This window comes from Clupea harengus, chromosome 5, assembly GCF_900700415.2.
Source record: "Clupea harengus chromosome 5, Ch_v2.0.2, whole genome shotgun sequence".
In the NCBI taxonomy this organism is placed as follows: Eukaryota; Metazoa; Chordata; class Actinopteri; order Clupeiformes; family Clupeidae; genus Clupea; species Clupea harengus.
Window position 1 is genome coordinate 10,313,395 of NC_045156.1, and position 26,411 is coordinate 10,339,805.

General features: G+C 44.6%; 1 protein-coding gene across 3 annotated transcripts; it reads right to left on the reverse strand.

Annotated features, from left to right (window-relative positions):
* Positions 1–201: 201 nt before the first annotated feature.
* On the reverse strand, positions 202–26,357 carry si:dkeyp-61b2.1 (tumor necrosis factor receptor superfamily member 21). 3 transcript variants are annotated; one of them, XM_031567669.2, is made up of 8 exons: positions 24,644–26,357; positions 23,024–23,128; positions 22,415–22,598; positions 21,422–21,918; positions 20,847–20,966; positions 18,240–18,259; positions 17,712–17,943; positions 202–1,975 (listed from the first exon to the last, which is right to left on the reverse strand). In XM_031567669.2, the coding sequence occupies exons 1-8, from the start codon at positions 24,672–24,674 to the stop codon at positions 1,725–1,727; spliced, it is 1,440 nt and encodes a 479-aa protein (XP_031423529.1). In that variant the 5' UTR covers positions 24,675–26,357; the 3' UTR covers positions 202–1,724. The 3 variants fall into 3 exon arrangements, with proteins under 3 accessions (XP_031423529.1, XP_031423528.1, XP_031423527.1); XM_031567668.2 differs by having other exon boundaries at positions 17,712–17,940; positions 23,006–23,128; XM_031567667.2 differs by having other exon boundaries at positions 23,006–23,128.
* Between the last annotated feature and the right edge of the window lie 54 nt (positions 26,358–26,411).

A 26,411-nucleotide genomic window follows, 5' to 3' on the forward strand; every position in this document is an offset into this window, starting at 1 on the left:
ATTAGTCTACAACCATATCTCCATAACGCTACACAACCCTGAGTATAATAAAGCTCTAGACGGCATTACTATGTTAACTTGTAGATAGATAGATAGATAGATAGATAGATGGATACTTTATTAATCCCGAAGTAAATTTTTGTAGCATTTGGATGAAAGAATTGTAAACAATGACAATGAAATTAAATAGACCACTGGTCATTCACCAGATAAACTATTCCTACAGTTTATTTTTTTTTTATTAAACTGATTCATAAAACTTATTCTGTAAATGTATGGAATACGATAAGATAATAGCAATATGTACACATGTAATAGCAAATGCAGTGATAGCAGTCCAATTCTGTGCCCATGGGAAAAGTTTTGGAAAAGTCCTCTCAGTCTGTTTCTTCCTGCAGTATTTTTTTTTTTAAAGACATTTCTCATATGGTGTGTCACCATCAGAAAGATCATAACAAGATACAATAACAAGACAGAACATGTAAAGAAAAATGACAGTGAAAAATGATGGTTTCAGGCTGAATCAGCTCCCATTGAACACACACGGCTTGCCGAAGTGCTACAGTGGTGTGCCTGTTGCCATTCCTGTAATACCACTCCAGTGCACAAAGGAACACACACACATATTGCTGTTTACAAGCACAGAATATCTCTAGGTACATCACCATGGTTAACATTAAATACTGCTTGCAATTATAATGTTTGACATTACAGGTTTGTTTGGGACATTTTCACAGGGTAAATGAAATAAACGTGATTGATGTGGCAGATTCAAGAGGCAGAATAAAGTTGACAAATTTGGGTGGCCCTTCCCACCCCTGCCCACTTCTAGATCCATCCATACACACACTCAGCACCTGCCCTTTGGAGTAGTGCTCACCTGTGGTTAAAAGTGTGCCCCTTACCCCTCTCAGTCTCTTTCTCTCTTTCTCACACACACACACACACACACACACACACACACACACACACACACACACACACACAGTTTTTAATGTATAGTCTTACTTGGTGCAGCAAAATGCACCACAAAAGTATTTGCCTGCAAATGACACTTCTCTTATATCTCAACAGACTTGCATCTTCCCGTTTTCACCAAAAATACACACTTGACATGAAGGCATATTCAGACACACAAAAATAACGGTGCGTTCAGTTTTCTGACTGTAAATATAGTCCTGTGCAAAGAACTGCCCACAGTATGTAAATTACTTGGTTCTCCAGTGTAGCAGTAGTTCAGAAATGAGCCATCTAACCGGCAAAACGCAAGACACTTCTTGTAGTCAACACACCTACTCTGTCTGACCGTAAAATGTAGTAAATGTCTTGTCCACTCATACAGAGGTATGTCATTTCATAGCAGTCTCCTCAAAAGGAGACAAGAGTTTTGTTATTTTCACCCTGCGTGCTCTGGACTTGTCAAAGAGGAAGTGAAAGTCTGACCGGAATAGTGAGGGCAATTCAGTGCTCTCTCCCACCCACGCAATGCACGCGAGTGACACACACTTCAAATGTGAACAGTTCCAGCAATGGCTCTGCTATAATACAAGCACACTCTTTTTTTCCGGTGCGGTTTTTAGGTCCTTTTCTTCTCACTTGTCTTCAAACTCTCATGTAACCCTGATGACACCGCTCTTCTATACTCAAAGCATCTTCCACAGCCTGTTAAGGGAGTCCTCTGTCACCCCCCCCCCCAAACCACCAGTGCCAGGGAACCCACTGGTTCATTTGCTGCTGGCTGGGATGGGGTAGCTCAGCTCTTTGTCGTCGTCCTCCTCCTGGGTGCTGAGCCCCACTGAATCCTGGCAGGAGCTGGAGGAGCCGCTGGAGTAGCCGCTGGAGGAGCCGCTGGGTGACTCCTGCTGAGGTACAAAGGCCAGATGCTGCTCCTCGGCCTCCTGACGCACCTCCTCCTTCCGCTCCGGGGCGTTGGTGCCCAGGACCACCATTCCTGGAGAGTAGATAAATATAGACCCTGAGGGGAACAGAGAAAAAGAAACCATAGGTTAAGATCATGAATTATTTTGCATTCGCCGCTAAGTGTTCCAACACTGCAACTGCTAGCGCATAATGCAAACAACCTCAGTCTCATGGGTTTGATACCCCAGGAGCACACATGCTGATAAAATTTAAAAAGCACTAGATTGTAAATCGCTTTGGATAAAAGAGCATTTTAAAATGAATAAACGGACAAAACATGGTGGTGCTTAGAGATATTAGATGGATTATGAGTACTGGAATGAGCGATGTGCATGGCAATAAAAGTGAGTGGGTATGTTAACTATGAACTGTATTTGAACATTTATCAAATACTTCTCTGATACTATCAGCTGATTACTAACAATGATATAATGAAGGCACGATAATCAATAATAAATAAAAAAAAGTTAGTATTGCACAATACCTCTGCACAGGCAGTGGGTGGGTGAAGACAGAAGCTGCAAGTGGTGTTGGGTAATGAAAACATATTCAGTCTGGATGTAAAACTAGCCTGACCCAGCGTCGCTACATGTGAAGACTGGTAACGGAAGCAAGGCAACGAGGCTTCAAAGAAGCTAGGAGTTGCCTGAGCACAATTGCCTGCTGAAAATACAAGCCTGTGGTTGCAGCGGAGGCGCTCATATACTACTTGGGGTCGTGAAGTAACCTGAACTAACACTGGGTTACATGAAATCTTGTTGAGGTGTATCTAAGGTGTATCTTGAGGTGTATCTCTGGTTGTTGTCTCTGGTAGTGGCGTGTTTCCCATCATGTAACCCATCATGGTTATGGGGGGGGGGGTATAGGGGCTAGAATGGGTGCTGTTCCTTTAAATAGGATGTCACTATAAATAAAACTATGCAGTGATATTTGTGTAAAATCTTGTGATATTGCTCTACCTTGTCAGTCTAAATGCTTCTTTGGCTTCTGCCATTGTCTTTGCCGGTTCCATATCCTTCAGCTTGTCAACAAATACATGTACACATGTTCATTAGGGTGTCTCAAAGCATGATTTGTATTTACGACAGTGGTGTAAAAGTGAGCTACACTCCGCAACTTTAGGGGGAGCTCAGTAGAAAAAGAAAATACCAATTCTTCCAGGACTATAATACAGATTTTCTGATTAAGTTATTCCGACAATTCATTGTAACAAGTTCTTTGTTTGAGAATTAAAATTCCCCGTATGGGGAGCAGATGTTAAACTACACAAATTATTGAAGCTAAAATACTACAACTTTTTTGTTAATTGAATCTTTTGTAATTCCAGGCTTCTGGTGTTTTTTTTTCTTTCTGGTTTATGCCAGGTCATTTTGTGATAAAACAAGAGAGGAGTTTTTCATATATAAATGGGTAACATCTCAAAATGATGTGAGCTTAAACCTCATTCCACTTATGATCAGTCATCTCTAACTAATATAGCATAGACACCTCTGTTAAAATCGACTTCATTCAAGGGACACAGCTGATGTGTTAACATTTATTGAGCAGTGTGAGAACTTTCACCTGCACATAGTTGCTGTGTAGCAGAGAGAAAGAGAATTACAAACTGGGCTGAATTCAATAAAGCCTTTCTGGTTGCATTTCTTCCCATTGATTATGAGATTGATGAAATTGAAGAAAAACTCAGAACCACGGTCCAAACCCCAGAACAATGTTTAAGAGACTTTGCCTATGATTATTGAGCTATATGTCTAAATTGGAAACCAAATATTGACAAGAGTGATTGTCACAACAACACTGAGCAATTGTAATCCAAAGCTAGCTACAAGTCTGAGAGGTACCGTGAACATTGTAGAGCAATTAGTACAAGTTGGTAGCCTGACGATGTCATACTCATAATTCTAGTCAGAATATGAGTCTGATACCGCTCCGTTGGGCTGTGATTATGGGGCGTGTTTCAACCGAACCAGGGGAAAAAATGCCTCTTCGCTCAATTGGATATATCTAGAACCAATCAGAGCAACGTAGTATGACCATAACGTAGACCATGGGGCCAGCTGATACATTGATTCAACTTTTACCGGATCCCGTAGGAAGGACGGCAAAAACATCTTTTCGATCGACAAATGCCTTGATCCTCTTTCAAAATGAATGTGCTGTCAATGTCTTTTAAAACAGACTCGAATCTCCACATTTTAGCTCTCCAACGGCAGCCATGTTTGTTGAAAACGAATTCACTCCAAAAGCTCTTTGGTGACGTGGTTGATTACGTTACGGTTGATCATCTGTCCATCATCGTATAAAGCCCGCCCTGACAATTTGATTGGTCTATCTATCTCCTCACAGATTTTTGTGAGGAGATAGTTTCTCCCCAACGGAGCGACACCAGACCGAACTTCCCGACCAAAAATGTTGTGGGCGGGGCTAAGTTCGTCTGGCATCCAGGCTAACAAGTTGGAGCTGTGGTAGAAAAAGACTGGGCATCAACAAAGTGCTACTGGAAGAACCTGCAGGAAAAGCCAGCCTCAGAGAGGACAGAGAAAAGGTCCTACACCCAGAGTCCGCCTACAGGTGGCACAGGTGGACAGTCCCCATTGAGGTGCGGGGCTTACAGGGTGAAGCCATTTTTGGCACTGGCTGCACATATTCCTTAATGACTCCCCAGCTCTGGGAGCAGAGTGTGTTGGAAGGAGAGATTTTTTTTAACCATGTCAGAATCAGTCGTTTGTACGACATCAGAGCTACAACCCCCTACATCCACAGACACTCTACTGTTTGCCTCAGCAAAATATCGGAAACCCCTTTCCCCCAAGGATTTGTAACTTCAATACAACTGGGCATTTACAGCTACCATAGCATAACCGCTACCTGGCTAAACAACGGACTGTTTAACTTCGATCATAGCGTTGTTCATTTATTGATGTGTCCACTGGACATCTTTTCATGATTATTTGGTAGTTGGCTTCGCTACACCATACAAAGGTTAATGTTAATTATGCTTCCCAGAGACATAGGCTCTTGCATGCACTACTTACCATTTCCCTCCTCGAACTTGGCATCGTAATCACACAATTTACACATACATTGGCCCCCTTAACATAACTACACGCGTGAAGGAATCACTTAAACTTCACACCTCACATAGGCCCGTTCTTTGTTCATCTCACATGTATGTTCACGAACGTGTGCACACACATGCATGCGGAACTACGGTTACCGAACAAAGGAGCACACACACACACACACACATATTTGTGTGTGAGGCTGGTACTTATTGTACCTAAATCACTAAAACACACACACACACATTCATTTGGGTGAAAATGAGTATGGAGCGCATGGCGTTACACACAAGTATCGGTAGGCTACTATCCCTTCCTACTAGGCCAGGCAAAATAGAGTTTTACGACAGACTAATTGTAAAATAATTTTTTTCAGCATAGATCATTTCATATGAGGTGTCCAGAACAACATACTAAAAGTCCTAAGAAATCCTAGTTGAGGAAATATGTTGAATTCTCATCAATCTGAGATGTGTGCTAATAATGCATGGCAAAAATACACCTCAAAAAATGTATCATGGTCTATACATGGCTGTGTCACATCACAAGCGTTAATCTGTAAAACAGGAGCCTGCTGTCAACCTCTCCTCGAACATGGCCAAGTGTCATTTCTTCAAGAACCAGATTACCTTCTTGGGCCATGTGATCTCATCAAAAGGAGTGCAGATTGATCCAACGAAGACATCGACTGTGACAGAGTACCCTATTCCAAATGATCTGAAGTCCTTAAAGAGATTCCTTGCATGATGGAACCATTAATGTATACCCAACTTTGCAAACACTGCTGCTCCAGTAAATCAGTTGAAAAAGTTGAAGAAAAGGTGTGGAGCGGAAATGGACGCCTGAATGTGAAAAGGCCATGGAGTCTCTGAAGACTGCTTTTGAGGAACCCACATGTGCTAGCTCAGCCTGACCACTGTATTAGAAACTATGTGAATTGCAAATGTTATTGTGAAAAGCATACTGAAATGTGAAATACTGAGGTGGTTGTTTTTTGTCCTTGAGAATTCAGTGTGCCGGAACAGTGATACTCCCTGTTCTGTTTCTTATCTCTGTAACTCTGTTAAAAAAGACACTGCCTATGAGGGAATGCATCAGATTCTCACAGACTGCTTGCTGTTCACTCTGTGTGTTTCTGATCCTTCTGCAGAAGACTAATAAACGTATTACTAATATCTAATTATAAGTCTGATCTCGCATTAGACTGGTTATTATAAGATTTCCACCACGTTTCCTAAAATTTCCCTCTGGATAAATAAAGTATCCATCTATCTACTGTATCTATCTATCTATCTTGTTCATTTTATTTTGCCTAACATGCATAAAAAACCGCTGGGAGTGAAACAGTGAGTGCAGAGGAATGTGAAGGTGTAAACCACACATTACACCTTAAAGGATGGTAAAAGTGTGCACTTCCTGTAAATGATCTTTGACTGGCGTGTTCTCGTGAGAAAAGGCCGGTGTGTAATTCCAGACAACTAACTACAGCACCGGGGAAATACGTGAACTATAGTGAGTTGCATCTTTGTTTCTACAAATGACACACAAACAGTACAGGGGTCAAAAAGCAAGGGGTCTGTGACTATCCTAGTCACATGCATGCCACATGTTCATGAAAACGGTTAGTTCCCTGTTCTGTGTTGATCACATTTCCTGTGCAAGTGCAACTAACAGCTTAAGTGTGGTCGGAGCCAAGAGGAAATGGCTGTTTCTGGAACTTCTCCAGAGAAAACTGAGACGATTCAGCACTCTGGCAAACAGTTCCCTTCTGATTTCAAGAGGAAAGGGCACAAGTGGGCTTCATAGATTTTAAAACTCAAGGTCTGCCAAAACATACAGATTCGCACAATCACAAGAAGTGAAACCAAAACGACGAGGAGCCTGTCTGCAGAAAACATGTTATTAGGTCTTTCCTGAACTGCATATTGTCTTAAAAAATAATTGAGGTGAGGATGTTTCCCCCGGTCATCTCATGACCATCCGTGTCATTAACCTTTGACCTTCACAAGAGTGTAGAGGTCAGTTTCCTGGATGTGACATAAACAAGGATGTGACACAGACAAGGGCAGAACACGTATTCACTGAGGAGATTGATAATAGTGGGCTAGCAGAGCTTCCTCTGGCAGTGTACTTTCACAACTGCATTCCTTTTTGCTGTCGCCATCTGATGTTCTGTCAGGGGATGGCTGTGTTGTATTCTTGTTGTTGTACTCTATTGTTTATCAATATATTTCAGTTGACTTCACCTTCATCAGGCATTTCAAATGCGTATGGTGCACTCATCTGCACATCTTTATCCTATAGCTGAACGCATGTTGGTCTACACTGTAAAAAATGAGATATGGTCTTCACAGTTGCATCAATTTGCTCAATTTCTAAGTAACTCTAACAGAGTATTCCTCACTGCATAAGCTAAGTTAACCAAGTAATGACAACGTATATACACATATGTGTTGCTGTGTGAAGTAACTGTATTATGTTGCTCTACCTTAACCATTCTTTTACGTGGTAAATTCAACAATATTTCTTTAGTTAAGCCAAAAAAAATAATAAAATGAATGCAAACTGTTGATTTGATTATCCTAGTTTTACCAACACACACAATTAATTCCACACAATCTGGCATTTTTTTGTTGGTGGTGGCATATACGTGTAAATGCTGCTGGGAGGTAAATGGGGGAGGGGCTAGAGATTGGGCATTGTATAACTAGCCAATTAAGTTCAAATGAATCATTTTGTATGGATGTCCAGGTTGTTCTATTTTGTTTCTCCTGACCGCCAGAGGCGGTGCTTTCAGCACTGGATTTCCATCGCACGTACGTGCAGGTCGAGTGTTAATACCAACAAAGTCACCTGTGACCTGGGTGACGTCCTCAATGTGCACCAGCACAAAAGGCCGGCCCACCCAGGAAGCGCCCTCTTGCATCTTCTCGCGGAAGCAGGTCAAATTTTCATTCGAGGTAGACGCGGGTAGTTTCGTTACCCATCATGGTCGGGGCAGTGGATATTTCACCCTCCGAGAAACTGCGTTACTCGAGGTTATTTTTTTTAATTGAGGTGTAGCCTGGGCCAGAGCGGCCTCGCTCACTACGGCACAGGTTGAAATGAACCCAGTTGAACGGTGCTCTCGCCGGTATTCTCTGGGTGCAGTGCCCTCAGTATTGGTCAGTTAAACAGCTACCTGGCAGGCTACGGCCATGTGTAGTATTCGGTCGTGTGTAGTATTCGCCCTCGGGTAATGGTTTAAGAGACATTGGCCTTACAACTGATAATTAAACCCACTTGTTGCGCGAGTTGGAAGTTCCTCGCATAGTAATTGTTCTGTACCGTTGTGGGGATAAGAACCGTATGTTGGAGCTGCGAATTTTCGCCCTCAAAAGACTGCGATTAGCATAATAAATCAATGGCGGATAATCAGACAGAGTTTTCCTCTACTATTTTGTGCCGTTTGTAGTGTTCACGCTCGGATACGGCAGTAATGGGTTAAGAGGCATAGTCAGTATAGGTGTTTCTCGCCTTACAACTGATAATAAAACCCACTTGTTAAGCAAGTTGGAAGTTCCTCGCATAGTTTGGTTTTGTACCGTTGTTGTTATAAAGTTGCAAGCGGTGTTCTCGCCATAAGCATTCAATTAAGTAAACGAACAGAATTTTACTCCTGTCGACTTGGGTTAACGCTAGAAGCAGGCTACGTTTACCTACTGATTGGTGACCAGTATTGTACCTGAGCGCGTTCATTGAGCGAAAGTTCATGAACTCGTTCATAATTTTGGTGAACGTGAACTGAATGTAGCCTACTGTATTACTGCTGATGAACGATACTGTGAACGGCACGTTCAGTCTTTTAAAATTTTCGTTCAATAAGGCAGATTTCTAGAGACTTCCAGGCGAAAGACACACCAGTTACAGTCCTGTATACAGGATTGCCAACCAGTCTGCTGTCTATGGCTGTCAAGTGAGGGCGCCGAAGTGCGTAGAGGCCGAGAGCGGTATTGCAGACAGATAGAGATTTAGACAATTTATAGCTCGCAACATATTGAAAAAAAAAAGAACTGAACTACAGGTAGTTCATTTTTTGGGGGGGCTGTGAACTTAGTTCGAGATATTGAATTATATACTATGAACTGAACTAGTTCATTTTAAAATTTGTGAACTATGAACTGAACTGAACTGGTTCATATAGAAAGTGAACTTTCCCAACACGGTTGGTGAAGGCCTGTGATTTAGTTCTACGCCCTGCAATTTCAGTTCTAAAGCATCTAATTTTGGTAACTGTTAACGAGTGTGTCCGCTCTTAAACGGAAGCCTACCTTACGTAACGTAAGAGAGATCATTGCTGTGATCAGGTGGTTAATATTGAGGCTTGGTCCATAATAGACTGCCTAGTTTGAGCGGGTGATTGTTCTCCACCCCGCAAATTTCAGTTGTTCAGCATTCATTATTTGGTTTCAGATAACTGTGTAGAGGAGTGTGTTCGCTCTTAGACAGTAACTATCTTGTATAACAGGGCCTAGTGTTATTCGCTAAGGCTGCTGGTAAGATATCACTCCTATAAAAGATAAATAAATCTATGTATAGATATTGCAACATGTTCATTACATGGGCTGATTGCCGGGCCCTCTTGAGCGGCACGGGGACGCAGTGCCATGTCTCCTAAGCAATGCAAATGCCGGAGGCCTGATTCCCGGGAAACCTCTGGTGGGGGCAAATGCAGGAGGATTGATCCGCTTGCCCGGAAGGTAGACACTTTGACTTTGGAGTTCGCAGAGATAAAGACTCTGCTTCTAAATCTGCAACGACCGGCTGCACAGCCTGCTAGTGCTCTCGCTACAACGGCTACACAGTCTCTTTCGGAGATGCTCCCTCCAATACTGTCGCCAGCTTTTGAGATCCTCAAGGAGGATGTTCTCTCCACCAGAGCTTCAGAGAGGCCCCTGTTACTCTCATCCCAGTTCCCTGGGTACGGCCTTGATCGCATGCCCAATATTGAACCAGCCGTTGCTGCCCTGGTGCTCACGCCGGGTGAAACACTCCGGACTGATGCTCGATGCCCCGGCCACAGTGCCGTTTGACAGACGACTACATGGTAAAATCCTACGACGCAGCAGCGCGTATTGCACGTTTGGGTATTCAATGTCACACCTGGTACTAACCCTGTCTCAGAGAATGCAGACTTCTGAGGCAGACTCCTCCGCACAGAATCTGAGTGACACCTCCCTGCAGGCGTTTGCCTACATGACGGGGAGCTGGGTGGGCTGTGGCCTCGTTAACCCAGGCCCGACGTATGGTTGGCCCAGTCTCCACTTTTGGAACCGTGCAGGAAAGCCCTTTTGTCTCTGCCTGTCATTTCAGGACAGATGTTTGGTCCGGCCGCACAGCAAGCTCTGGAGTGCAGCCTACAGGTTACACAGGCCAGATAACAGTTTGCCAGTCTGAGCCGTGAGGCTCCCGGCAAACAGAGGCCCTCTATGGTTCCGACGTCGACCACCGAGGTTCCATGGGAAAGGCGCCATCGAGCCATTAGACAGGCGGGCACAAAACAGTGGATGCTACTCCACTTACTTTCAGGCTCTGGGCTCTGTAAAGTGCCTTGAGACAATCGTATTGTTATGGCGCTATATAAATAAAATTGAATTTAATTATTTTAACATCCCAAAGAAGGGCGGCAGCCTTCGGCCTATACTAGACTTGAGACAGTTAAACACGCATCTCAAGATTTTAATATTCCAGATGCTGCGTACAGCGGATGTGCTGCAAGGCATCAAGCAAGGAGATTGGCTTACAACCATCGACCTAAAGGATGCATACTTCACGTCCCTATCACACCTCAGCAAAGGCCTTCTGTCATTTGCGGCCTCTTCAAATTCGGCTGAACGATCTTGGCTTGCACCCCACTTATCACAGGCACAAGCTGGTCACTTCCAGTTGCCTTGCAAAGCTACGCCCGTAGAGAGGAGAGACATCTCTCACCCAGGGGGTCCCCTTGGGGTCCATACCTTCTCGCAGAGAAGTGGTGGCCACCGATGCTTCTCTGGCAGGGTGGGGAGCTGTATGGCAATGCAGGACTGTCAGAGGTCTCTGGAGTCCTTGGCAGCAGGGACAACACAAATGTATTGGAGCTGCAGGCTGTTCTGCTGGCGCTCAAACAGTTTCTTCCAGTGCTGGTAGGAAAGCATGTCCTGGTAGGAACAGCCAACACATCAGTGGTCTACCAGGTAGACCACCAGGGGAGCACAAGGTCCAGACAATCCTCAAGGCTGACTGTGATGTATTGTGATGTATTTGAATCATGAGGTTGCATTTTTGGGATACTCTGTTGTGCCGTAGTCTTTTCAGCTTAACTGATGCATGCTGGGATACCTGGTGGTTGATTGACTTGAGTAAAGAGCGTGTTACAAGCAAATGGCTGCCCGTCTACGGTGTGATTATTACAGAAATACACCACAGCAAAATTGGCGACGAGGATAAAAGTAACTAAAAATAACAAAATATGGCTCTACTGATTGGGACCATAGGGGAATTCGTTCCGAAGATGGAGTCTTGGTCGGCGTATGTTGAACGTTTGGAGCAATTCTTTGAGGCTAACGACATTGGAGCGGAGAAGCATGTTCCTACATTGATAAGTTACATGGGCCCAACAACCTATGGATTATTAAGGAATTTAGTTCAACCGGACGTGCCGAAGGGAAAGACGTACAAGGATATTGTGGATGTACTGAGTAAGCATTTGGAGCCTAAGCCGTTAATTATAGCAGAAAGATTTCGTTTTAACCGCTGCAATCAAAAGGCTGATGAGACTGTGACTAGCTATGCAGCCGAGCTAAAGCAGTGTGCTGTGCATTGTGAGTTCGGGGCATCGTTGGATGAGGCGCTGCGGGATCGCTTAGTCAGTGGAATTCGCAATGAAGCTTGCCAGCGACGGTTGCTGTCGGAAGCGAACCTGACTTTTGCACGAGCTTTTGAACTTGCTTTGAACATGGAGACTGCTGAGAAGGACGCACACCAGCTCCGGAAGCAAGATTCGCACGGGGAGCCTGTGCACAAAGTGGAAGCGCGGTCATTCAACTCAACGGAGAGGAAGTGTTACCGTTGCAATGGTAAAAATCACAGTTCAGAAACATGCCACTTCAAAGATTCAGCTTGTCACGCCTGCGGTAAAACAGGGCACATTCAAAGGGCTTGTAAAGGAGGAGTGAACAAAAGACGTCAGGAAAGTTATGGAAAGAACACGAGATATGTGGAGGCAGAAGAGACTGAATTTCCAATGTGGACATTAAAGAGCGACAAGGGCTGCAAACAAGCATTCAGAACAAGCTTTACAGTGGATGGTAAAGAAATTAACATGGATATCGATACTGGGGCTGCCGTGAGTATAATTTCAGAAAAAATATTTCAAGCGACATTCCAAAAAGTACCACTAGAGGCCGCTAGCATCAAGCTAAAGACGTACACAGGGGAAGTAATGCCTGTGCTAGGGCAGTTTGAAGCCACAGTTAGCTATAAACAGCAAACAGAACAGCTACCTGTGATTGTAGTGAAAGGTAGTGGTCCAGCATTATGTGGCAGGAACTGGTTAAAGAAGATAACCTTGGATTGGAAAGAAATAAAGCATATAAGTGAGATGCACCAACCAAAATCAATTGAAGAAGTGTTGGAATTACACTCCGAAGTGTTTAAGGATGAATTGGGCACTCTGCGTGGCATTACAGCCAAAATTCTTGTAAATCCGGATATCAGCCCGAAGTTTTGCAAGAGCCGTCCACTACCGTTTGCCATGAAGGCAAGAGTGGATGCTGAGCTAGACCGACTGGAGAAGGCCGGCATAATCTCACCCGTTAAACACAGTGAATGGGCGGCGCCGGTGGTGCCTGTGGTAAAAAAGGACAATTCAATTCGGTTGTGTGGCGATTATAAAATAACTGTAAATCAAGCCACCACCACAGAGACCTACCCACTACCTCGAATTGAGGAGCTAATGTCCACATTGAGCGGTGGGAAATTGTTCTCAAAGCTTGACCTCGCCTCAGCGTACCAGCAGGTCCTTCTAGAGGAGGATTCGAAGAAACTACTGACCGTCAACACACACCGGGGTCTATTTGTGTATAATAGACTCGCTTTTGGAGTTAGCTCAGCTCCCGCCATTTTTCAGCGAATTATGGAGAACCTCATGAAAGACCTGGAGGTAGTCGTCTATTTAGATGATTTGTTAATTACAGGAAAAACTGAACAAGATCACTTGCAGAAGCTACAAGCAGTGTTGCAGAGACTTCAGGAGAGTGGCTTGAGAGTGAAGAAAGCCAAATGTGAGTTTGGGAAAAAGCAGATTGAATACCTGGGGCATGTATTGAACAGCCAAGGCATCCACCCCTCTCCAGGCAAGGTAAAAGCAATCAAGGAGGCACCAGCCCCATCTTGTGTTAAAGAACTGAGAGCTTTTTTGGGGCTAGTTAATTACTACAGGCGATTCGTGCCTAACCAAAGCACAGTGCTAGCTCCTCTCTATAGGCTGTTAAAAGACCAGGTGGAATGGGAGTGGAAGAGGCCTGAGCAAGGAGCCTTTGACAAGTGCAAGGAGTTGCTAATCAGTGACAAGGTACTTGTGCACTATGACCCTGATCTACCACTCACCTTAGCTTGCGATTCTTCAGCCTATGGAATAGGTGCTGTCATTCAACATGAGATGCCATCGGGAAAGAAACGTCCAATTGCTTACGCATCAAGGACGCTCGCCCCTGCTGAGAAAAAATACTCTCAGATTGAGAAAGAAGGACTGTCATTGATATTCGGAGTAAAAAAGTTCCATCAATACTTATGGGGAAGGAAATTCAAACTCGTGACAGATCATAAACCCTTGCTGACTCTGTTTGGAGAACACAAGAGTCTACCCACTATGGCAGCAGCTCGAATTCAAAGATGGGCGATCATTCTCTCAGCATATGACTACAGCATTGAGTACTGTGCGTCAGAGAAACACAGCAATGCAGATGGACTTTCAAGAGTACCTTTGCCTGACACGGGCGACGCAGGCACAACAGCCATATCAGAGAGCATTCACGCGCTGCCGACTGCACACTTAGAGCAGGCGCCTCTGAATGCTGATCAAGTGGCGCGCACATCCCGTACGGACAATGTGCTGTCCAAGGTTCTCAGATATGTTATGACTGGATGGCCTAATGATGTGGACCAAAGTCTGAAAGCCTTCCACACACGCAAATGTGAACTGTCAGTTGAGCGTGGATGTGTGCTTTGGGGCACTAGAGTAGTGTTACCTGAAAAACTGAGAAAGACTGTGTTGAAAGAATTGCATTCTGGTCATCAGGGTGTTGTTAAGATGAAAGCCCTGGCACGCAAATACGTTTGGTGGCCTAAGATTGATTCAGATGTGGAGCAGATATGCAAAGTCTGTGAGAGTTGCCAGATGGAGCAACGGATGCCTCGACAGGTACCATTGCATCCATGGGAGTTTCCAGGTCAGAGCTGGAGAAGACTGCATATAGACTTTGCCGGCCCTTTCTTAGGGCACACCTTCATGATAGTGGTGGATGCGTACTCTAAGTGGCTGGAGGTGTTCAGAATGCCAAGCCTCACCTCCCAAGCCACCATCACTAGACTAAGGAGACTGTTTGCAGCATACGGTCTTCCTGAGCACGTTGTCACTGACAACGGGACACAATTCACATCAGAGGAATTCAAGAACTTCATGCGTCAGAATGGAATTCTGCACTCAACGAGCGCCCCTGGCCACCCTGCCAGCAATGGCCTCGCCGAAAGGTATGTACAGACATTTAAGAGTGGTATGAAAAAGCTTGGACAGACCACTATGGACATAGAGGACAAGATCTCTGTGTTCCTGATGCAGAACCGCTGTACTCCAAATTGTACCACAGGTCAGTCGCCTGCGGACTTATTCTTGAACAGACATATGCATACTCGCTTGGACCTGATTGTTCCTGACACCGCGGTTACTGTGCGCAAGAAGCAATATATGCAAAAGTTCTATCACGATCAACGTGCAGTAAACAGGTCTTTTACTCTGGATGACCCTGTATATCCACAGAATACAGCGGGGGGAAGAGAAAAGTGGATTCCGGGTGTCATAGCCGAGCAATCTGGACCAGTGTCCTACAGAGTGCAAGGGACAGACAGTGACGGCACCTACAGGAGGCATGGTGATCAATTGAGAGCCCGTGTCCCAACCGATGACCTGGATTTGAATACGGACTGTACCACCACTGGCCCCGATGTGATCCAGGATGACAATCCAGCACAAATGCCAAGCCCGTGCAAATGGACAATGCAGAGATGCAAGCGGTACCTCAAACTCTTCGCCGCTCAGCCAGAGAAAGGAAGCCACCTGAGCGCTATGAACCTTAACATGTGGCTTGACTGTTAATTGTGTTTTTTTCACAGGTTCAAGATTGAATTGATGGTCAAATGGACTGTAATAGTCTAACACTGTTCTAACATAATATCTCTGTTTGTTTAAAAGAAAAAGAGATCACACTGAGTTAAAAGAATGTATTGGGTTACTTGTCATTGACATCTGTTTTCACAGGTATGCATTAGTTATGGGAGTTGTGTTTAGTGTAACTGAAGAGTACCTTCATTTAAAAAGGGGGTGATGTGATGTATTGTAATGTATTTGAATCATGAGGTTGCATTTTTGGGATACTCTGTTGTGCCGTAGTCTTCTCAGCTTAACTGATGCATGCTGGGATACCTGGTGGTTGATTGACTTGAGTCTACGGTGTGATTATTACAGAAATACACCACACTGACCCAACAGCTGTGGTTGTTGGCGTATCCTCAATGCATTTGCCAGGCATTAAAAACACGGCCGAGGATTTGTTATCCCGGGGAAATGGAGGCTGCATCCACAAGTGGTGGAAGCGACCTGGCAGAGATAGGGCAAGGCAGGGGTGGATCTTTTCGCCTCACAGTCGACGACGCACTGTCCCCTGTGGTTTTCTCGGGGGGAATCTATAAGCCCCTTGGGCCAGGATGCACTGGCCCATGTGTGGCAAAATCAGCTGCTGTACGCCTTACCCCCACTACCACTGATCCTGCCCACTCTGGGAAGGATCCTCAGAGGGAACCATAAGGAGTTACTAATAGCCCCCAAATGGCCGGGAAGTGTGTGGTTCCCAATCTTGCAGATTACTAGACGGGGAGCCATGGTGCCTCCCTGTGAGGCTGGACCACCTCTCACAGCTGGGGGGGTCGAATCTGGCACCCGAAACCAGCTCGTCTGCAGCTTTGGGTCTGGCCTCTGAAGGGCCAGAGCCATTGTTAGGGTCATGTGACCCAGTGGTTGTACAGACCATCCACAGCTCCCGGGCACCCTCCACCAATGCGCTGTACGCTAACAGGTGGAGGTTTTTGTTTTTCTTTGTGAGCCTTGCAGCCTCCACCATTAAAGTATACGCAGCCGCCATCTCGGCCATGCACAGTGGGGTCCCATACGCTAGTGACCCACTTCCTTAGGGGTGCTCAATGACTAAGGCCGCTTCAGCGAAGCCCAGTGCCCTCTTGGGACTTGCCTATAGTCCTAGATGCACTCTGTCAGTCCCCATTTGAACCTCTAGAGAGGGTGGGATTGAAATGGCTGTCTATGAAGACCGCTTTTCTCTTGGCCATGGCATCGGCTAAACGAAGGCCAAGCCAAGAATGCCTATATTGAAACCCTGGAGGCACAGGGGTAACTTGTGGCCGAATCCGGCCTTTCTTCCAGAGATGTTTCATCATCCTACACAAACCAGCCCCTCAGTCTGGCTGCTTTTGAGCCCCAGCACAGGAGGATGAGCAGGGACAGAGCACCTACCTGTAGTGCCCAGTGAGAGCACCAAGGGCTTACATTGATATGACTGTGGAATTCCATCAGTCTGATTCACTGTTTCTCTGTCATTCAGGACAGCGGGAGAGGGCACAGCTTATCCAAACAACGGCTATAGGCTATATAGGTGCCTATAGGAGCAGTAGCCTCCCGGTCCCTCAGGTCCGAGATCACTCAACCAGGAGTGTATGTACATCGTGGGCAGCCCTAAGAGGTGTCCCCCCTTTCAGATATCTGTACAGCTGCATCATGGGCTTCAACCTGCACATTTGCGAGGTTTTATAGGGTTAACGTGGTCCCTCATAACCCAGTGGCAGCAGCTGTTCTTCCTACTTCCTTACAGCGGGAGTAAGGTAAGATTTCCTCGTGACTTTGTTGGTATTAGTCATCCAGTGCTGAAAGCACCGCCTCTGGCAGTCAGGAGAAACGAAATAGAACGAGGGTTACGTATGTAACCACGGTTCTATGAGTTTCGGATGACCGCCAGACCTTGGCAGTCACTCGGAATCTGCACGAGAAGATTGCCAAGAGGGCGCTTCCTGGGTGGGCCGGCCTTTAGTGCTGGTGCACATTGAGGACGTCACCCAGGTCAAAGGTGACTTTGTTGGTATTAACACTCGACCTGCACGTACGTGCGATGGAAATCCAGTGCTGAAAGCACCGCCTCTGGCGGTCATCCGAAACTCATAGAACCGTGGTTACATACGTAACCCTCATTCTTTGATCAATTCAGGTGTCGTTGCAAAAGAAGTTCAACAAATGTCACCCAACAAGGAACCCAATATTCCCGACGGCAGGGTGCAAAGGTGAAGACTTAGTCTGCATATGTGTAAGAGGTTACTTCAGTGAATTTTCACCTAACAATCCCCACACTTTGAGCCCATGATGATACTCACCCACAGTGTTGCTGATGCTCTCTCCCTTCCCGTTGTTGTCCACGGTGATGCGCTGCATGCTGCCCTGGCCTGGATGAGGCTGGGCGGCTGCTCCCGTCTCTCTCAATGGGCCCTCACTGTCCCTGGTTAGAGGTATCAACTGCTCCAGACACGCGTTACCTCCCATGTCTGCTTCCTGCTGATGTTGGGGTACACAGATGTTGCAACCCCCCAACGTCTTCTTTGCTGCCTGCTGCAGTAAGAGGAGAACAGAATGAGAATTAGAATCAGCTTTACGAAAACAAAGGAACAGAGCTAGAATTAGAACCACTTTTATCCTGTCAGTGACTGTATTTAGTCTCTGGTTACCCTGATACAAAATGTATGATACATACCAAGGCAAAAGAAAAAAACGAATCCAAAAGTCAACATGAAATGAAAACTGAGAATCGTTAGCTTAGTCACTGCATGACTAGACATCAAAAAAGTTGAGAATGTGTTTCTTAGCTATAAGGAGCCATTTGTATTTTAGGTAAAATGAGTACTCACATATTTCCCAAATGGCAGACCTTAAAGAGAAGAATATACTGTTATGATTTGTTATTACAGGAGACTTATTTAATGAACATAGTAAACTGTCACTGTCTGGAAGCTTAGTCAGAGGAGGTACACCACTTTATTTATCTTGGTTTCAAAGTGAGTGCTAGGAAAATTTCCAAAAAATACACCCAAAAATAGTGTGAACCTGACCTCTCTGTCAAATCAACACATATTCCAGTAAAGAGTATTTGCTATTCCAGGTATTGTTGTGAAATACTATTGTGCTGGTTAATTTCACAGGACGTTTTCTTTTTGTGATTCTCATGAACTTGGCAAGAATTCATTTCCTGCCTTGAAGATGAGAGATATCTAGGCACAGTATCAGACACCAGAGTGATGACATCAGATGAAATGGCTTTATCAGATTCTGAAACTGTGGTGTCACAACAGACCTCCTCAGAAAGTGCTCTGTGGCTTTCACGTTTTTATGATTAGTTCCGGGCCTCAAAGTGAAATTTCCAAAATATGAATGCTTTTAGAGATCTGACAGAGCATAATGTACAAGTTACATTTAGGACATAGCTAAAGCAACAATCTTCTAGTTTGTAAATCTGTGTTTATATGGATATATCCCAGGACTATAGTTAAGATCTCTCTTGCTGTCTAACACAGAGTACATGTGTAACTCTACATATAACATGCACTGGGCAGTCAATCAAAAACCCAAATTAAAAACATGGCATACAAATGTTCCCATGAGGTTCCTGGGTACAGTATTAATGCGCAAACCTGCAAAAAAAAAAAAGGTCCCACATTGTCTCCAGAATATGAGAAAAACACTCCAGCTATATTTACTCATATAATGCAATGACATCTACATTTTCACAGCATTATTACAACAATGCAGTGTTGCCTTACAAACATCCAATGACTCTCTCCAAGGACCACCCGCTTTTTTCTTCCGAGAATGTCCCGTTTGCTGGAAGGGCACTTTCAGAACAGCACAACAGATTGCCAGCCAGATCAAGATGCCAATCCATTCAGCAACTGTTATGCCACTGCATCCTGACATTTCAAACGGCAAAAAAAAAAAAAATCCCTAACCAGAAATGACGCACGATAGCGATGCAAGCATGACATTGCAACGACTTCCTTTGGCTTCAAAGCTGCACAATGAGTTTCAGAATGAACTGTTCAGGAACCGTTTACTTGAAAAGTGACTTGTGGTGCATTTAAACAGTAATTGAGCTCAACTGAAGTTGAACATACTCCTTGGCTATTTGTAGTACCGGAGATGGGTCACGGTGGAGATGATCATATGCTCAGACATACACTATTGGAGATGGGTCACAGGTGGACATGGGTCACGGGTGAGATGATCATATGCTCAGACCTACACTATTGGAGATGGGTCACGGGTGGAGATGACCATATGCTCAGACCTACACTATTGGAGATGGGTCACAGGTGGAGATGGGTCACGGGTGGAGATGATCATATGCTCAGACCTACACTATTGGAGATGGGTCACAGGTGGAGATGGGTCACGGGTGGAGATGATCATATGCTCAGACCTACACTATTGGAGATGGGTCACAGGTGGAGATGGGTCACGGGTGGAGATGATCATATGCTCAGACATCGGTACCACAGGGCATATGCACATCTGGTCCAGCATCAGCAGCAATCCACACGGCAGTTTACCAGCCCACAGCTCTAACTAACTAACGGCCTATTCTCTCAGCACACAGCTCTAACTAACTAACGGCCTATTCTCTCAGCCCACAGCTCTAACTAACTAACGGCCTATTCTCTCAGCCCACAGCTCTAACTAACTAACGCCTTATTCTCTCAGCCCACAGCTCTAACTAACGGCCTACTATTCTTTCAGCACACAGCTCTAACTAACGGCCTATTCTTTTAGCACACAGCTCTAACTAACGGCCTATTCTCTCAGTATCCACACTGCAGTTTTCCAGCACACAGCAGTAAAGGTGCTCCTACTACCCTGTGCCAATCAAGGTGACAATCAAAGGGTCCTCATTATCTCCCCATCCATATTTTTCATCCTGAAAGGGTCCATCGGGGAACAACTTTCGGTGATCTTAACTGCACACTAAACAGAATGCGCTTCACCCTATTAGTTTGTGTTTCGTTTGTAAACCAAAGAATTTGTGATCCTGAACAAATATCTACTTGTATACTTATGGCTTATATAAGTTCTGAGGCTGTATTTGTGATACACATACTGAGTTGCGGTACTCTGCGAAAAATGTTGAAATATAGCTGGAGTAAAAGTGGGCCACGGGTGACATTCTTTACAGACATATGTGAAGGTACGCACTTCATGAATATCTGTTAATTAACAGAAAGCTGCTCAGCATCATGTGTACGCATACATTCATCAAAGCCATAGATTCCCAAGCAGCCATGCAAGGAGCAAAATGCTTAAACAATGTTCTGTTCTGCAGAGCTGCATTAGTTTGTTAGTAAATAGGCCAGGCATGATGATGCCAGAGGCAGAGCTGAAGTCATTGGCTAGACAACAAAGGCAATTTCTGTTGTTGTTATTGGTCTGTGGCCCGGGCCGGGAGGCCGTTAGGATGTTCAACTTACCCCTAGTCCACTTGAGCTGCTTCTTCAGAGCCTTGCTCTTGAGCCACAGGAAGCAGCCCACCAGCACAGAGACGGCCAGGAGCAACAGCAGCACAACCAGCCACTGAGAGCTCTGGGAGTCTGGAAAAAAACAACGCTTACACTTCTTAGTCTCGGCAATGCAATGCAATGCAATGCAATGAGAAACTGGATGAAGGGAGGCAACGTATTACTCATCACATCACCAGGCCTCGAGTAATGGTTTGTTTATCTTCATGGGTTCCTTTGTGTGTGTGTGTGTTTCTGGTTTAAAGGCATGGATTGGTCGGGGGGTGGGGGGTGGTCTTCTAGGCTTCAGAAACTTCAGAACTGAAGTCATTAACATTGGTTTTGGGAGACTGACAGTGACACCCAGTGGCAAGAAAGGGTAACACTCCTTAGTACCCAATTCTTGAAGGGTATACAAAATTCAGTTGTTCAGGTAACAGTTATTCTTAAAGCCCCTCATTCAAAGTCGCCCTTTGCTTCACATGAGGCACAAATCTGAGATAAGCAAACAAATAAAACAAAAAAGACAAAAAAAGAAAAAGACAAACCTATGCCAACTATCGCTGACTGTCTGGTGCTTAGGTCATGGACGCTCGTGCGAGTGAACGGCCTGTTCACTGCAGAAGTACCAGAGGCACCAGAAGAGTCGGGAGGGCCCGGAGGTGTGGTCGGCGAGACAGGGGGGGTCCCAAATAGGTCATCACTGGTGCTGGAAAAGTGGGGTGTGACTCTGGAGTGGCCAACCGTTTTTTTAGAGGAGTGCTGCGTGGTGTGTGAGTCATAGTCTCCGGTTCGGGTAATGTCCCGTGTGGTGTCTGAGAGGACAGCTTCGGTTTTGGAAGAGACGTATGTTGTCTCTACACTGTCCTCTGTGGCTGGGCGAGAGCTGTGTGTGATGTCGGGAAAGCTTGGTGCTGAGTGGGAGACGTGCAAGGGGGACACTCTTGGGGTCGTGTTCATTGAGCGTGGCTGTAGTAGAGTGTCACAGACACGGTCCTGAGTAGCTTTCCCCTCTGAGACTGTGACCAGTCCTCGACGATCACAACTATTATGGATGAATAGATAAACAGACAGACAGATGGCAACATTAGTGATTGTTTCATGATATAATGTTTGATGAGTTTAAATTGGAATAGTGGTTGCCAGCCAACAGAGGGAGCTAAAGTCAGATGAAATGGTAAATGCACTGCACTTAAACTAGGATGTTTCAATTATCTCTTATGTCACACTTCCAAACGGATGGGTGGTGGGCAATCTGAATAAAAGATAAGAGATCAGAGCCGAGATATGAAGCCCAGCACTCTGAAGACAAATGTCAAACCTAGAATTATGACTTCTTTTCAAGGGCTCTATCATTTTTTATAAAGGTGAGATGAAAGGGGGTTCTGTAAAAAAGCCTATAATTACTGTCTCCTCGGTTAAAACAAGCTAAAAAAAAGTGCCATGGTCTTAACTGTACGAAAACAATGCAAAGCAAAAGTGCCTATGTGAGTGGGAAGTTGACGGCACAGGAGTGACATCTAGAGCACGGCGGTCCTTACTCGGTGTGCGGCTTGCAGGATGCTGCCAGGGACGCTTCGTCGGAGAACGTTCCTCTGGGGCACGGCTTGCAGTTGAATAAGCAGGTGTAGTTGAGAGGCTCTGGGCAGTAGAAGCCTTTAGTACAGTGACACACGCGGTTGGTGGAAATCCCGCAGTCTTTTATCTGTACAAGGTGTTTTGTCGCTATGGCCAAACACAGGTGCGCGCACACACACGCATACACACACATACACACACACAAACACACACACAAACAACAAATGAGACACATATATACATGAGCACTTAAGACAACATGCAGCATGTATCTGTATTTACGTCTGTATCCTATACGTCTCCCACACAAAGACCTTCTCCGTCTCTCACACAAAGAGGCCCAGAGGGTAGACTATATGCAAATTTGTGAAGGGAGACAAATGGACCTGTCCCCACTAGCACAGAGGAAAAGGATGATCATTTCAGTAGTGAATGTGCCGATGTTGTGCAGTCAATGGAAACCAAAACCGTGCCGAGCATTAAGATGAGGACAGAAGCACCTTACAGGTTGAGAGAGGGAGGCAATCAGTGTGAAACTGTGGCTTTGCTGTCACCTTCGACAAACAGCTTACCAGAACAGCGATCTGTGCAGGTATCACACGTATATGCACCATGTCTCTGCTTGGAGTAGTATCCCTGTTTACAGGGCACACACTTGCAACTCTCCTGCCCAGAGCCTAAAAGATAAAACAAAACAAAAAGACACTTAAGCAAAAAGAAATCAAATCAGTAAAAGAATAGTGAACGGTCATTCATTTTTGAGATTCATATGTACTTTTATATCCAAACACAGTCACTGAAACAAAAAAAGGACAGTTTAAGCCTAAAAAAACTCCCATCCAGGCTACAGAGGATGACTACAGGGTAGAAGCAGTGGGAGGCCGAGTCCTCCTGCCAGTAAGGACACCTAACACACGAGCATGAGTGCTTGGAATTTACCCCTGGTACACGGACCTCAGGTTCAGTAAGTGCTGGTAAAGAAAACAGATGCGCAAGGTCAACAAGAATGACAGACATACTAATAGTGGCCAACTAAAACAAAACAAAACCTACGCTCTCTGTATGATTCAGCATTTGCCTCTTTGACAAAGGGACATCTGTTGGACCTGAGTGTGTGTGTGTGTGTGTGTGTGTGTGTGTGTGTGTGTGTGTGTGTGTGTGTGTGTGTGTCTGTGAACTGGATACAGCTGTCTAGTCATCCTTAAACAGTTGAAGTGAATTTGCAAATGACTGTGAAACAAAAAAACAGTGTGCATGGCAGTTCTGTCAGTGAAGATGACTGTAGAGCTTTGCTCCCCGGACGGGAAGCAACAGTCACACATAAAGTAGGCCATGTGTAACTCAGGAGCAACTAAGTGCTCAGGAAGTAGATCTAAAGGCATCTTGGTGGTCCCAAATGGACAACAAGTGCAGTCTCACCATCTAGCAATATAACCATCACAGCTTACACAACAGCTCTGTCAGAGTGACATCATACACGCTGCAGTTGTATCTCCCAGGTGGGGAAAAACAAAAACATGACTGTCCTGGACATTCACCCCCATGTGAATCATTGAATGGCTTAGCCAAGATGTTCCACTGGAAGTGAGTTACAAATAGTAAAGGCAAACAAGTTGGTCTCCTCACCACACATTTTCCAGTTCCTGGTAAATAAAACCTGTGACTTTGCATCACTATCTTCGAAGGTCAGCTAATAATGGGAAACCACATCCTCGCTCACTAAACAACTACAACATTTCCCTCTGGACATATTTGAATGTAATGATGTGCAGTCACAAACTCTAAGCACAACTGGGGCTTGTATGGAGACTATGTGTATAGTGCCATGTAGGGACCATTATACAGCATGTGTAGCTACTAAGTATTTGCATAAACACGACCCTGATTTAGCTCACATCAGTGAGGTACAGGGGAAAACCCAGCTGTGAAGTAGGCTACAGAACACTGAGTTGCTGTATATTACACATCATATTTCGATTTGCTTACATCAACCAAGAGGTTCGCTTAATCACTCACTAACTAGAAGTGTGTGTGTGTTTCATCTTTGTTATTCGGGGTCTTTTCTGTTGCTTTTTTTTTTTAGTTTTGTGTTCTGTCATCCTATGTCTTTTAACTTGCTGTTAACTATAATTATAGTTTCAGCTGTGAGTGGAATTCTGGCATTAAATGGGTAAATAAATGAAGATGCTTACCTGGACCACATTGTGGGCAACTGGCTGACATAGAGAGTAGCTGTGTAATACAGAAAAGAGGGGTTATGGAAATATGCTAAATACATTGAAATTATATGTTTTGGGTTAGCTGAACCGCTTTCCACAAAAAAGACATTCAGTGCATAAACTACAATGGGGATGTCCATCTCAGTCATAGGCCACTGGTTAGAGTGAGCGCCTCGCAAACCAAGCCAATCTTCCACGAGATCGTTCTGACACATCCTTAATAGGTGTAGGTGTAGGCTACCTCTGACTCATTAAGGCTGATAGAGAAAAAAAGATCACAGCGGTCGCTTAATCATGCCCACAAAAAGTAGGTTAATCAAATTGATAAATTACCGAATTCGTCAGAAACCCCTGCGAGTCACTGGGCGTAAATGAACCTTCACGCGATAGTAAGGCTTTGACACATTTCATGAACCGAGGCTGCACATTCCCTTTAGCATGACTCAAGCTACAATGACTGTAAATAAAAGAAAAATAACACCCGACGTCCACTTCGCATCAGTGTAATATCTGAAACGCGTTGAGAGTGGTTTTAAGAGTCACCAATATGCCTTACATACAGACCGTTATTAGAAGTTGCTGTCTAGTGTTACGTGTAAAACGTTGATTCTGATTGATACCTAGTCTGAAAACAGCTCGTCACATTCAAGGGTACTGTTTACGATTAAACTGCTTACCTGACAGTCCCTTCGTCTGTGGAAACGCCGGTTTTATTCCAGTAAGCTCTCCGTAGACCCCCCACCCCAACCCAACCTCACCTAGACATAAACATGGTCAAGTGACTCTAAATAAGCTTGCAGCTATTTATTTTCTTTTATAATTGTGCATATTAACATAGTTAACATGTCTACCTAATTCTATGGTGCCTCGTCAACGTATGTGCAAAACGTCGGAGTCAATGAGGTCATTAACGCGCCTACTAAATGCACTTTACAAAGCCTATGCTTAATCACTTAAAGAGTGGCTATCCTAGAATAGATTTCAGAATTATTTTCAGTTGTTTATTCTTATATACAATAAATCTGGCCTACCGACAGTTTACAAATAAATAAAAAGATGCTGGCTGTAACCCACGTGCGTCTCCAGGGTCCCCAGTTTTAGTCTTAACCAATAGGTTATATCTAGTCAGTCAGAGAAACCAGCAAAAGTTTTAAAAGGTCCGAACCTAATCCCAAAGTTAAGACAATAATAACACAAGGATGTTTAACATTCAGCACATAAAGAGAAGGTGATATGACGCGTAGCGGATCCATTTAAACTATTTCACTACAAAAAAAATGAAGTATTTCCTTACCACTTTCCAAAGAAAGATTAAAACGTTTAGTGAATATATCCATTCCATTCCGACGATGTGCCAATAGCCAGACAAAGAGTGTCTCGCTATCACGAAAGCTACTAGCTGCCTAGTTGTATCAGACTGAAACCGTCTGATCTGAACACCGGCATTTTAAACTAGGTACACATTTGAGTTTGGCGCGGATACACGTCACAATTTTTTCTCATATCAAAAAGGATCAAGCAGTTAGATGAAATCAGTGTCTTTAGATGCGCCACATCTAAAATTTAAAAATGTATGTGACACGGGATGTAAAAAGCGCTGATAAATTTAGGATACAGCCTACGTTTTAGACATGGCTATTCATTCATAATAACACACTTAATTCATTGCAGACCGAAGATGTTCAGGCTACTCAGGATCTCAACATTTCACCCATAAACTTGGCTTTTTTGGCTTCCATAG

What these genes read in the sequence shown, in the direction of transcription:
- si:dkeyp-61b2.1 (XM_031567667.2), bottom strand. Translation starts at nt 24,674, where the DNA reads ATGTCAGCCAGTTGCCCACAATGTGGTCCAG. An exon ending in TGGTAAGCTGTTTGTCGAAG is followed by an intron (nt 22,599 to 23,005) that starts GTGACAGCAAAG and finishes GTTTGGCCATAG; the next exon opens with CGACAAAACACCTTGTACAG. An exon ending in TCCTGCAAGCCGCACACCGA is followed by an intron (nt 21,919 to 22,414) that starts GTAAGGACCGCC and finishes CATCCATAATAG; the next exon opens with TTGTGATCGTCGAGGACTGG.